Source organism: Rattus rattus, chromosome X, assembly GCF_011064425.1.
Source record: "Rattus rattus isolate New Zealand chromosome X, Rrattus_CSIRO_v1, whole genome shotgun sequence".
Lineage (NCBI taxonomy): Eukaryota > Metazoa > Chordata > Mammalia > Rodentia > Muridae > Rattus > Rattus rattus.
This window is the reverse complement of record NC_046172.1, coordinates 54489088-54502427: the sequence shown is the minus strand read 5'-3', so window position 1 is coordinate 54502427 and position 13340 is coordinate 54489088. Positions and strand designations below refer to the sequence as shown.

The 13340-nt window shown below is 47.4% G+C and overlaps 1 protein-coding gene across 1 annotated transcript; it reads right to left on the bottom strand.

Annotated features, from left to right (window-relative positions):
- Positions 1-5062: 5062 nt before the first annotated feature.
- On the bottom strand, positions 5063-8680 carry Cxcr3 (C-X-C motif chemokine receptor 3). Its single transcript, XM_032889384.1, has 3 exons — positions 8612-8680; positions 7556-7762; positions 5063-6568 (listed from the first exon to the last, which is right to left on the bottom strand). The coding sequence occupies exons 1-3, from the start codon at positions 8678-8680 to the stop codon at positions 5564-5566; spliced, it is 1281 nt and encodes a 426-aa protein (XP_032745275.1). The 3' UTR covers positions 5063-5563.
- Between the last annotated feature and the right edge of the window lie 4660 nt (positions 8681-13340).

Below are 13340 nucleotides of genomic sequence, written 5' to 3'. Positions count from 1 at the left end.
GCCAGACACCTCTGAGTCTTCATCTTCAAGATAGAGATGGAAACAAACAGTAATAACTTCTTGGATGGGTGGTTATGTGAATTAAATATGATGCAAAGAGAGGTTCTTTGCAAATAATAAAATACCATTGATGTTTCTCAGTAAAGGTAGAGATGGGGTCACTCTGTCATGGGAAAAAATTGACACTGAAGTACAAAAGTGGGAAATCACAGATCACTCTAGGGGATGTTTGAGTTGCCCACTTTGGGCAGAGTAACCTTATTGACTCAGACCTTGAATACCAGGCCAACTGGGCAAGGAACAGCCAGAAGGAAAGAAAATTAATCTGGAGGTGAGTGAATAGTTGGAGTAGAAGGGAATGAACCTGGTTGGAAAGAGCACAGTTAGAGCTGTTGTAGAGAGGGGAGGATGGGCACTTGATTAGAGAGATGATGACCTTGTGTTGCAAAGGAGATACTAACGGAAAGAGCCCATAATGTGGAAATAGTAGTCCACTTCCCAGTTAAACACAGGGTAAGGGAAAAATGAGCTTCACATACCTCTGAGGTTTTCAGTGTGATGAAATTTTGATTATGGGGCTTGTTATGCTAAATATAGACTCATAAATTTGTTGGAAATTTGCATTGAATAACTATAAAATAAGAACGATCAAAGGAGAGCTGTAGGTACAGTGATCAGTCTTGAGGTTGAAAGCTGGCCTTATACCTTTGAGACTTCCAAGAGTAAAGAGAGAGACTGTGAAGGAAGCTTAGGAAATAAATGTTCTTACCTAGTGAGCATGTATATGTGTATGCGTGTATACATTCTCCTATTACCTTACCCATGCAAAAATTCACTTGAGTTTACCTTTGTAGGAAGTTTATGTGCAGAATACCTGGATGATTCTTGAATATCATTGAAAAGTTAAAACAATACTCTGGAAGGAAGTTCAAATAAGGAAGAACTGGCTCAGAAAAAAATCTACACACTACTTAACCACACTGTCTTTGATTGAAAGGTAGAATAAATGAATAAACATTTATTTATTGAATACCTCTTGTATGCCAGCACTCTCGGCTGCTGCACTAACCATGTGTACTTCATGTCCCAGACATGTGTTAATTTAAGCGGAATTGGATCACTCCATGGATAGTGGTTTAATGGACATAAAACTGCCAAGGCTATCTCTCAGAGAAGCAAAATTGTAGAAAAGGAGGCAGATTTTATATGACAGCAGGGTGGAGATCTTTATGCTGATATAGGCTGTTTGGATTAATCAGGAACTAGATGGCCTTGCCCAATAACAATTCCGTTTACCCAGTTAGAGACCTTCTGTTTAGCACATGGTCACCAGCACTACCATATCTGGGAGAGGCCATTTTGGAGTTTAAGGACATGAGAGATACACTTACATGAAGGAGAAGTTTTTGGATTGTGCTATATGGAATGGATGGTTATTCCAGTAGGGGATTAGCAGAGTGAGAATGGCTGAAAAGTCAGAAAAGGAAACTCGGATTTTCAGGAAGGCACGAGGCTCCTGATTCTTATGGAATGGTTAGTACTGAGAACAGCAGTTAGGAAGAGGACATGTATTAAGGCAAAGATAGGAAGAAGCTGGACAAGTTATTTAACTTCATTTTACCCATGTTTTCTGTAAAACAGAGCCAATAAAAGTGCAGTCATCCTTCTGTGCCTGCATGGAACTGGTTCTGTAATTTCAATAAACGTCAAAACCTAGAAAATGCTCAAATACCTTTATAAAAATTGTCTCATCGGGGCTGGAGAGATGGCTCAGTGGTTAAGAGCACCGACTGCTTTTCCAGAGGTCCCGAATTAAATCCCAGCAACCACATGTGGCTCAAGCAAACCATCTGTAATGAGATCTGATGCCCTCTTCTGGTGTGTCTGAAGGCAGCTAGTGTAATAATATACAATAAAATAAAATCTAAAAATAAATTAAAAAAATTGTTTGCTACTATCCCTCCTCCATACTTCAACTCACCTGTATGTTACTTACAATGCCCAATAGAGTGGAAATACCATGTAGGAAATAGTTGTTATAGTGGCAAGGGAAAATATGTATATATTCAGAGCAGATGCAGTTTCATGTTATTTTTATTTTATTATTTGACAGTGTCATACATTTATGTAATAAATTTAGTAACTTTTGACTGGCAGTTTGTTGAATCCATGATACAGAACTCATGAATATGAGGCCAATTTTACTTACTACCTTAGAATTACTGTTAGGGCTGCAGGATTTGTTTTCATAAAGTGCTTAGAACAGGTCCTAAACAGAGCAAGCTCTTGTTTTTCTGATCATAGATGGCCTTGGGAATCAGGTTAGGGGAAGGTAAGTCTGCCTGCTAGTCAGCTTGGTGGTATGTACTGGATTAGAAATCCAGAGGCAGAGACCTGCTGGCCAGTCCCCTTGTTTGTTCATTTTGGTTTTGTTTGTTTGGTTTGCCATGCTTCCTGCATTTGAGGAAAGTACCCTACCACTGAGTTGTTCTATGAGGCATAGGTCATCTGTTTTTAGTCATCCAATTTTGTAGTTTTCTGATGATTTGCAGAGGGCAGTTCTTATATTCTGAAGGTTCTCCAGCCTTTGGTACCCTTCCTCATGACAGTGATGCTGTATCACATGAATGGAACCCAAAAGCATTCCGAGTTGTGCAGATGTTTGCCTACCTCAGTAGGCTTGTACTTCTCTCCAGACTGCCACAGACGTGGATCCATGCATCTAAGCACAAAATCCTACATTTGTGTGGCCTCAACAATCTCCTCCCTTGGGTCCTGATTAATTAATTTATTACGTCCTTCCCAGGATTTCAACTTGGCCCCCATTCTTCCTAGAATGTTTAGATTTACATTTTACTTGCATACATTTCTCTTTAGTATATTCATGTGCTCAGAGTAAAAAAAAACTAGGGAAGATAGTTCCTCTTACCTATTTTTAAAAACGTTTTTTGAGAATTTCATATGTGAGTACTATATATCATTTCCACCACTCCCTGCTCCAACTCCTCCTTATGTCCCTCCCTCTCAAATTCATGACGTCTTTAATTGTGTGTGTGTAAAACCTACTGAGTCCATTTATTTAGTGTTGCTCCTATGTCCATGTGGTTAAAGCAGATCACTTGGGATTGTACAGCCTATCAGGTGTTCATCCCAGTGGGAGGGGAACTGTTTTTACCAGGGCAGCCATTGCCTGTAGCTTTTCATTTATGAGTAGGGTCTTTTGAAATTTCTTTCATTCATGTTGGCATGTCCTCTTACTTTTTATTAGATGGAGAAAATTATCATTCTTACACTCTGATCTGCTAAGAGTTGTTTTCTGTGGAGATGCCCAGCAGTTAATAAGCATTTACTGCTCTTGCAAAGGACCCAGGTTTGTTTCCCAGCGTGCATATGGCAGCTTGCAACTGCTTTAGAATTCCAGACCAGGGAACCCAACACTCTCTTCTGGCCTCTTCTGTTACAAATATGGTACATATAAACTCAGTTTGCTTTTAATTTTTAGTTCCCAGGGATACTTTTTTAAGCAGGATATATTCTTTGGACATTTTCTCTTCTCATTTTGTAGGTGGGTAGAGTAGTCTTTGGAACACTGAGACTAGAAGACGCTGCAGATCTATATAGAGTAGGGCAGAGTTCCCCAGCTAACTGCTTCTATTCCTTCTTTCCCAAGCTCTCCAGCATATCTGCAGCTTCAAACGAGGCCCAGCCTGTCAGGGTGGGTCATGGCACATCTGCGACTTCACTGGGAGGGACTGACAATGCAGCGGGGTAGCCCTGTCACCTACTCTTCTAGAAAGCACTGGTTATTTTTTTTTTTTTCCATTCAGCTTTAGTCGTGGAAAATGCTACTTGCTGCCCACTTCTTTTTTGGTGGCTACATGCTAATGACTGCCAACAAATAAATCATCAGGCCCTGCTGCTGATGTGGGGTGTGGTATGTGGGTGTGGGGTGGGTGTGGGGTGGGTGTGGGGTGTATTCGGTTCCCAGTGTGTGTGTGTGTGTGTGTGTGTGTGTGTGTGTGTGTGTGTGTGTGTGTGTGATCTGTGAAGATATTGAATGTTCTCTATTACTTTCTTACCTTATTTCTTTGAGACAGAACCTGATCTCACCCTCCCCACCCCACCTCAGGCTGGCAGCCAGCCAACCCAGCCCACGGTGTTGGAGTTATAGTCATACATGGCCACACACCGATTTTACATAGGTGCTGGTGGTCTGAACTTGGGTCTTCATGTTTACATAGCAAGCAGTCTTACCCACTGAACCAGCTCCCCAGCCCCACCCTTTTTTCAAGCCCTCCCCACATACTACCCAAATAACCCATACAACTTTCTCTGACTGACCTGTGGTCCCATTGCCTTATCCCAGACCACCCTACAGCCTTATCATCAGCTCTTCCCCCTACCCAAACCCTTAACTCCAGCCTGCTGAGACTGTTTTTGAAGCAGAGTTTCTTACTGTGTAGCCCTGGCAGGCCTGAAACTCAATCTGTAGAACTCACAGAGATCAGCCTGCCTCTGCCTCCCAAATACCAGTAAGTATCACCACCTCTGGCCCAGCCGAGACCACTTATAATCTCCCCAAAGCATTACTTTCTTCAGCCTCTCCATTAGAAATCCAGAACACTTCCTTCTCTTAGCCTTGGACATGCCACTTGCCCCTTAAGTCTCTAGAAAGCCATTTCAGATAGATCTTGTCATCTTGCTGAGCCCAGGACTCAGCATGTGCTGCCCTCTTGCTCTGTGGTATAGATTGCTCGGTATTTGTTCATTTTTACCACGCCTTCCCTGATGGCCTGAGCTGCTGGAATCCAGAAATTATGGCCTATTACTGTCTAGTGGCTCCAAAGTGTACCTAGACAACCAGCTGCTCAACTATCCACTGCCAACACCCAATCCTGTGACTGTGTCTAGCAGCTCCACTAGGCAACAGGGGGTGCAGCAGAGGGCACAGTAGACCCAGGAGGGCAGAGAGACAAACTCTAAATCTGGCAGGATGAGGCAGGAAATACACACCAGAGTGCAGCCAGAGCTGGTCAAAAGAATGACTGTGAATACACCCTGGTCCTCATTATTTGGTTTATTGAAAGTTTAAGCAGGGTTTCTAGCCATAAAATTGGGCACATGTTGAGATATTGGAGACCATAAACACATTCAGTGCTGAGCAAGGCCTGGCCCTCAGTGCTATTTGTCTCTTCCTCTTTTCACACAGGGATGGCTGAGTGCTGCTATCTGCTAATTTAGAAGGGTGGTGGGGCTCCAGGCAACTAGTTCTAAAACAGCGAGGCGGGGCATGACTCAGTAAAGGTGCTGCTGTCCTTGGAGCTGAGAGTGGTTCTCAGGAGACCTGGATATGCTGAGCTGTCACTGAGTCCCAGCAGCAAAGTTATGGGTAAGTTAGAGCTAGCCCAACTACAAGGAGAAGAACCTGGAGTGTGTTAGGACTCGGGTTGCACAGGCTCCAGTTGCATTCCTGAATTACAAGCCCAAGTAGGAGGCCTCAGTTGTCTCAGACCAGGATGATTCTCTCCGTGAAGATGAAGGCTGCCGCTGCGGTCCTCTCTGGTCAGAGCGGCCCAGGCGCATGAGCAACATCCACATTTGTTCTTTGAACTTCACTCCCACAAAGGCATAGAGCAGTGGATTGAGGCAGCAGTGCATGTAGCCCATGCCTGACGTGACTGACTTGGCTATGTCCACATGGCTTTCTCGACCACAGTTGCGGGGCCAAAACTCCCACGTCCATGAGGATATCCACTAACACCACCAGGTGATAGGGGGTCCAGCAGACGGCAAAGGCCACCACCACCACCACCACTAGCCTCATAGCTCGAAAGCGCCTCTGGCCTCTGGAGACCAGCAGCACAGCCAGGATATGGGCATAGCAGTAGGCCATGACTAGAAGGGGCATCAGGAAACCAGCCACTAGCTGCAGTACACGCAGAGCAGTCCGACCCACCTGTGGGAAGTTGTACTGGCAATGGGTGGCATTGAGGCGCTGATCATGGGTGGCTGACAGGAAGATGAAATCTGGGAGGGCAAAGAGCACACAGAGACCCCACACAACAATGCAGGTGAGGGCTACACGTACCCAGGGGTCCCTGCGGTAGATCTGGGTGGCATGCACTATGCTCAGGTAGCGGTCAAAGCTTATACAGGCCAGCAGGAAGGCCCCTGCGTAGAAGTTGATGTTGAACAGGGCACCTGCCACTTTGCAGAGACCAGAGCCGAAAACCCACTGGGCAGCAGCATCCACTGCCCACAGTGGGAGGGTTAGTACCAGCAGTACATCGGCCACAGCCAGGTGGAGCAGGAAGGTGTCTGTGCTGCTCAGGGCAGCGCGCTGGCTCAGTAGCACAGCAGCCACCGCCCCATTGCCTAGCAGCCCCAGCAAAAAGAGGAGGCTGTAGAGGACTGGCAGGAAGGTTCTGTCAAAGTTCAGGCTGAAGTCCTGTGGGCAGGGCGGGGAGTCAGAGAAGTCGCTTTCGTTTTCCCCATAATCGTAGGGAGATGTGCTGTTTTCCAGAAGAAAGGCAATGTCCGAGGCATCTAGCACTTGACGTTCACTGACCTGCCCAAGGAAGGGGGAAAGAGGGAAGGGAGGCCATGCTCTGTAAAGGCCTGGCAACTGGCTTGCCCCTTTGTGCCCTATCATTTATTCTGGTGAGTGGTTCCCTTAGCAATAGCTCATTCTAGGCCAGACCCTGCACTGTCATGCTCTTCCCCAGGCCCACTCCTCCTTAACTCCATCTACTCAGACTGGGACAGTAACTCCTCTCTTCAAAGGCTGGTGAACACCCCACACCCTCCCCAAGACGCGTTCTGGATTATCACCCAGGGCAGGGATCCTCTGCAGGAGGAGGAGGAACTTCCTTCTAGCGTCTGGAACCTTCCATTCATGCTGTGGCCACCACTGGATCAAGCACCAGCCTCCCCAGGTGCTTCCTTCCTCCATCTCCTAGTCCCTGGCCCTCCTTTCCCTCCTCAGCCCTTATCTGGTGACCCTGACTTCCTGGTCTCACATAAGGATTTTCTACAAACCACTGTGCACCCCTATACACACCATACATGCCTCTCTTCCCCTACCCAGAGGCTTGTGCATCCACTTGGGTAGCCACTGAGCTTCCCACCCAAGCCCTAATTGGTCTTCCTGAGATGGCCAGGCTGATTTCAAACTCTCGGCTCAAATGAGCTTTCTGCCTCTGCCTTCCAAGTAGCTAGGACAATGGGAGCATACACTTCATCTGATAGCACGGCTTCTTCACCTCTGCACTGTATCCCAAACTATCTGAGAGCTAGAGATCACCAAAGCTGAGTGTCTACAGCTTGACATTTTCAGATGAGGCATTCAAGCCACAGAGGCAGGAGACATGCCTGTGGTTAGTGACCACGCTGGGTTTCCCAATTCACCAATGCTCTTACCAGAACCTCTGCATTCCATGCTGCTTACTCAGCCCTCTGGTGCCTCTTGGCTGTGAGCCAGCCCAGCCTTGTCCCTGGTATCAGAGCTCGGCCACTTGGCCACTGTAATATAGCTGAACCGGGCAGCAGAACTTACCTCAAGGTACATGGCTTGGCTGCCGCTCTGGCTGTGGCTGCTGGGGTCAGGTCTCGTGCTGCCTGCTTCTCTGCCTTTGGCACTTGTGGTTGGGAACTGCCGTGAACAGAGTGAAGTGAAGATTTCACGGCTCAGCACAGCCTCTTCCAAAGGGTAATCTACACCCAGCCCCTCCACCAAGGGCTTTTTCTGCCTTTTCTGCCACTCCTGTGCCAGGTGAACACCTTGGAAGGGGCTACCAGGAACTTAGGACTGTTACCAAGTCTAGTTCTTGTCCTATGCGAGCCCATTCATAACTCGGAGCAGGCAGGAAGTATGATGTGATGGCAGGGACTGCGGGAGGGAAGCCCACCCGAAGGTACCTTCTCCCCAGCAAATGTGGGACTGGAGTCTCACTAGGACCGTGCTAGAGAGGGCTGTGCTGTGGGTACAGCTGTCATAAGTGCATGGGGAGGGAGGACGCTTCCAAGAGCAGCATGCCAGCATGCCACCTCTTTTCTAATTTGGGGATGGTTGAATCCCACCTGGCATTGATGGATATGCATTTATAAAATCATCGTGGGATTATAATGAGCCCAAAGTCATCTGGAATGCCCAGATCAGATGGAGCTGTTCAGGAGCACTCTGAGGAATTGGGAAATACTTGCTAACTCAGTGTTTGGCGGCTGGGCTTGCTTGTGTGGCGGACAAGCAGTGCAGCTGATGGGGCAGCAGGCTATCAGGAACATTGGAGTTCCAGCTGGTGATAGAGCAAAAAGGCCTGGGTCCTAGGAAGGGTCTGGGCTGGCTGGTTGGGGGGAAGGTTCTTTGAGAAAAGAGCAGAGGTCCGAAGCCACACGATGGGGAAGTAGAGGGCAGGCCTGCTGACAGGTGCAAGAACTGCTTCTCTAGCACACAGCCTGCTCACTGCTCAACAACCTAGGCCATGTGCTGGTCTGTCCCAGGGCGGCGCCTGCTTTTACAGACCCATCTCAAAGTGGGTGGTCTGAAAAGGATGTTAGCACTCTTAACTTTTTGTTTTGGTTCTTTTGAGATGGTCTTATTTTGTAACCCCACCTGACTTTGAACTCTCAGTGACCTTTCTGGCTCGGCCTCCTGAGAGCTGGGATGATAGGGGTGCACCATCGTGAAGAGAATGTGGCAGGAGGGTGGGCTAGTCCACTATCTTTTAAATGGACAAACTGACATATTCATGCAGGTAAACGCAAGTGGAGACTCACATATTTTTCATGAGGCTGAATGCAGAGAAGCTCATGCCCATGTGGTAGAAGAAGCAAGTAACAGAATATTGTATGTACTTTGGTATTACCTATGCACATTGTCACCCAAAGCAATAGTTTGCAGGCATCAGTGCTGGGTAGTGGAAGTCGGGTCTGTATAACTTTTTTCCCAGGTCTTACTATGTGACACTGGCTGGACTAGAACTCAACAGGCTGGCCTCAAGCTCGGGGATCTGCCTGCCTCTTCCTCCTGAGTGGTAGGATTAAAGTTGTGGGCTATCATGTTTATCTTAAATGTGATTTTCTTTTTGAGACAAGAACTTGCTATATAGCCCAGGCTAGCTTTGAATTCCTGATCCTCTCTCCTTAGCCTCCCTCCCTAGTAATGAGATTACAGGTATGAGCCAGCACACTGCGCTGATTCTCCACCAATTCACTTCAAGCTTATTGACATGCCATGCTCCTGCGCAAACAGAATGTTCTTCTCTCCCGATGGACGGTGGGACGCTTCTCAGAAATAACCTACCAGCTGCACGGCTCAGATCAAAGGGACCAGAGGTCTTGGAGGAGGTCAGGAGCCAGTCAGGAAGTATAAGACTTGGCACTTGACTGCCTGTAGGGGCAGAGAAGACAGAAGCCTGGAAAGCATGACAAAATCTCTTTAGTGCTCACAAGAACCACAGTTTCCCCATGCCTGTTGGTGACTTATGCAAATAAAAAAACCTAACTGCCATATATCTATATATATATCTTATATATATAAAGATATATATCTATATATATATCTTTAAGGACGTAGTCTGCCATCATGTTCCCTGTTCCAGTTTTTGGCATTAAAGGGGACTTTTTGCTTTTATAAAAGGAATGGTGGTGAAAAACAGATGATCATTTTAGAAATGCCTCCTGTTGGGGTTGGGGATTTAGCTCAGTGGGTAAAAGCACTTGCCTAGGCAAGCAGAGGCCCTGTTCGGTGCCCAGCTCCAAAAAAAAAAAAAAAAAAAAAAGAAATGCCTCCTGTTGGCAGAAGCTGGCAATCCAGTTCGTGCCTTCCAGTGGCTGCTGAACTATTACTGCTCTATATGAAGTGTAAAGCTCTAGGGACCCCTAGTCCCTAGTCTCCTTCCCAGGTTGCAGGGAGGGATGCCAGACGGATGATCAGGTGTAAAGAAGGCTTCCCTTCTGTGGCCACAGCCAGATGTCAGGATTAGGCCCTGATGGTCAGGTGGGGATCTTGGTGCTCTGGAGTGTCTTGTAGCTGTCTTGCAGTTGGCAGAGTCTTGTCTGGACTCCAGGCCTAGTTCCACCCTATCCAACCTCTGAGATCTTGGACAGAACAGAACCATAACCAGGCAGTTCCCTCAGCAGGGTTGCTCGAAGATTACCCTAGATAACCACAGGCTTAGGCATCTAGCACGGGGCAGGGGGTGCCAAGGGCTTAGCACAGGTGCAGCTGAGGGCCAGAAGTGAATAAACACAGACCCCAGATCCAGAGCTACCTAGAACTTTCCATGCCAAGAGAACCCATGATAGACAGTAGTAGCTTAGATTATATGTGTGGCTGTGGCCAGGGGCATCAGTAGTCCTCCATAAAAGTGGTTGGTCTCTGGCCTCAATTGATAGAGGGGGCTCTGCCAGTTCTAGCCCAATTCGCTGGCTGTCCAGCTATTGACCCTGGGAAGCATTTCATCTCTCTGCTTCAGTTTCCTCATCTGAAGAGTGGGTCTAAGGATAGCATGCATGTGATGGGATTGCTCTGTGGACTGCACACCTATGTGTGGAAAGTACGTGGCAAAGATGAGTGCCCAGTTAATAGCTGGTTCCTCTTCTGTTGCCAAGCCAACTCCCAAGCCCCAAAATTGCAGTGCTGGGATTCAGGGATTGTTTGCAGCTGAGATACCTTGGAAGGTTCCCGTGTCACAGAGCTGAGCCAAGCCCTCACCTGGCCTTCTAATTTGGTCCTTTTCCATCCCAAGACTAGGTCAGAGGCAACTACCTAGCCAAAAGCTCACAGCCTGTGTTCTGGTCTCTGGGCCCTCCCTGTTCTGCAGCAGAGAGGGCTGTGGAGGAAGTTAGTCAGAGTGAAGCTGCCTAGGGCCTCATCAGTGGTCAAGGTGTGAACTGTGCACCTGGCTCTTCTCTCCCTCCCCTCCCCCTGTTGTTTTTCATTCTTTCACACCTCTGAGCTGTGGTTTGGGGAGACAGGAGGCTGGGAGATAGACACCTTTTTGCCCAGTCCCTCACAGGAAGGAGGGCCCCTTCACCAGGAACAAGGGCCATTTTCTTCTCTCTCCTAGCCTGCTGCTTCACAGCCTCCTAAGGTCCACCATCCCGAGGCCCACTCTCCTGAGGTCCACACAATAGCCTCTTAGCAGTTTCCGAAAGCTCCCTAACTCAGTTGCCAGCCTCAGACTGTCATGAAAGTCTGCCCAGGCAAAATCAGAGATTCTTAAACCGAGGAGTCGCATCTCTAGGCATCTGCTTTCACACCCCTAGGTCATGAGACTTTTCTTCCCTTGGCCCCAAACTTCCCAAGAGAAAGAGCACTCAGGTTACAAGAAGAAAGACCCAGCGTCAGGGAGGCCCGGGTACATGGATATTGAGTGGAGTGTGGTCCTTCCCTCTGTCCATAATATCACATCACAGCCCTCCTGGGATTCAAACCCTTTCAAAGTGCACTAAGGCCAAGGGACTGAGTGGGTCAGGCATTTGACAGTTGTGCCAGGGCTGCTTCTATCTTGGGAGCTGGGTGAGCCCAGCAGGGTGCTAAGAACACCTGCCATTTGTTTTTGTTTGTTTGTTTGTTGTTTTATCTCAGGTGCTGTTCTAAGGGGTTTGCTGTTGTTATTGTGTTAGGTTTGATATAAAGTCCATGTAGCCCAGGCTGGCATCACATTACTCTTAGGTCTTAAACCCTCCTAAATGGCACTGATAATGTCTCAAAATGATGGTCTGGGCTCATCTCAGACTGGACTCTGACAGAGTAAACAGAAGGCTTCCTGGTAGACAGACAAAAGCTCACATTCAGCATTCCTCACAAACCTATGTCTGTTGTCAGGAGGAGCCACTAATTCCCTACCTCTGGCAACCTCTGCAAATGGGGCATCCGATTCCCTATACCTGGAACACATGAAAGCTCCCACACTAGCGTTCTGGTTCTCACCTCCCCCACCACTTCTGCAAACCTCCAGGTTGTCCCGGCTTGCACACCTCCCTCCCTGCAGCTACTCCCCCTTTTACAACTGGCAAGGCTTCTCCACCCTTTGCTACTCTTGCTGTCCCTGACAGGTAGCCATAGCAGCTTTGGATTCCTCTGCACCCTCCCCTAAGTGGTAGCCATGGCAATTTTGAACTTTTCCCAAATAAACTTTTCTTTTTTTTCTTTTCTTTTGTTTCCCTTTTCTTTTTTCTTTTTCTTCTTTGAATTCCGTGGTTCCCCTGTGCCCTAGCTTACAACCACCTGGCTGGTGCAAGGCATATGTTTTTACTAAGACCATAATTTGTACTCCTGTATATAAGAGTCCCTTTTCTCATCAGTGGTTAGGGACTCATTTTCCTTCCCATGTCTTCTCAATCTTCCCTGTCTTTCTTTCTATACTGCCTCATTTTAACTCTCTGAACTGCTGGAAAATGACTCTACTAATCAAAACTAATTTCCTACAATCTCAGCAGGACTTGGGGACCCTGTGCATGGTGCTGTGGCACTAGCTCTGCCTCCTGTTACATCTGGGCTCATGTTTCTCCATCCAGGCAGCAGGGCCATCTCTGCCAGAGCCCTGCTGTTCCCGTGAGGAACTGTGATACACGGTACATAAGCCCCTGGATTGTGAAGCAGGCTGAATTGTGTTATCGGCTCTGCCATTTACTAGCTGCACAGCCATGTGTAGGTTATTTCATCTCCCTTTGCCTTATTTTTCCCCTCTGGTTCGAAAGAGAAAATATACTGTTTGTCTGTTGAAAGGCACTCAGACCAATTGCCAGGCTTCTCAGTGGTGGTGGCTACTCAGCTTCCTACCAGGGCTGAACACACCCAAGGAAAGAGCTTCCTCTGCCTTGAGTCCCCACATACTGGAAAATCAAAGCTTTATTCTTGTATGAGGTTTGGAATTGTAAAGGCCTTTGGCCTTGGGCCTGAGTGCCATCTTGAATTTCCATACCCAAATTTATGGGTATAGGGGTGGGTGGCCCCTCCAGCCAGGGTCCCTGACAGATGGTCAGCTAGATCCAGAGCATGGTAAGGGCAAAGCCCAGAAGCTGAGCTTTTCCCCTGGGCACAGGACTTAACAGGAACTTGAGAGAAAGCCCAGGAGACCTCAACTTGAGACCAAGAACTGGCAACTAAGGAATACTAAGTGTGGGGGAATACAGAGCGTATCAACTGGGTATACAATACTGATTGGTCAGCTCTGAAAACATACATACAAGTAACATACAGACAGAGAAGGTGGTACTTATGTATTTAGGAATATATGTACCCATACATACACATATATGACAACAATAAAAGAAGAGGCTATGAATTTGAAAGAGAGAAATGGTGGTCATTCATGGGAGGGTTTTGAGAGACA

Excerpts from the sequence above, each read along its gene's own strand:
- Cxcr3 (XM_032889384.1), bottom strand. The coding sequence starts at position 8,680 with ATGGTGCACCCCTATCATCCCAGCTCTCAGGAGGCCGAGCCAGAAAGG. Across the intron at positions 7,763-8,611 it reads CACTGAGAGTTCAAAGTCAG|GAGTGGCAGAAAAGGCAGAA; the intron begins GTGGGGTTACAA and ends CACCTGGCACAG. Across the intron at positions 6,569-7,555 it reads GCCAAGCCATGTACCTTGAG|GTCAGTGAACGTCAAGTGCT; the intron begins GTAAGTTCTGCT and ends TTCCTTGGGCAG.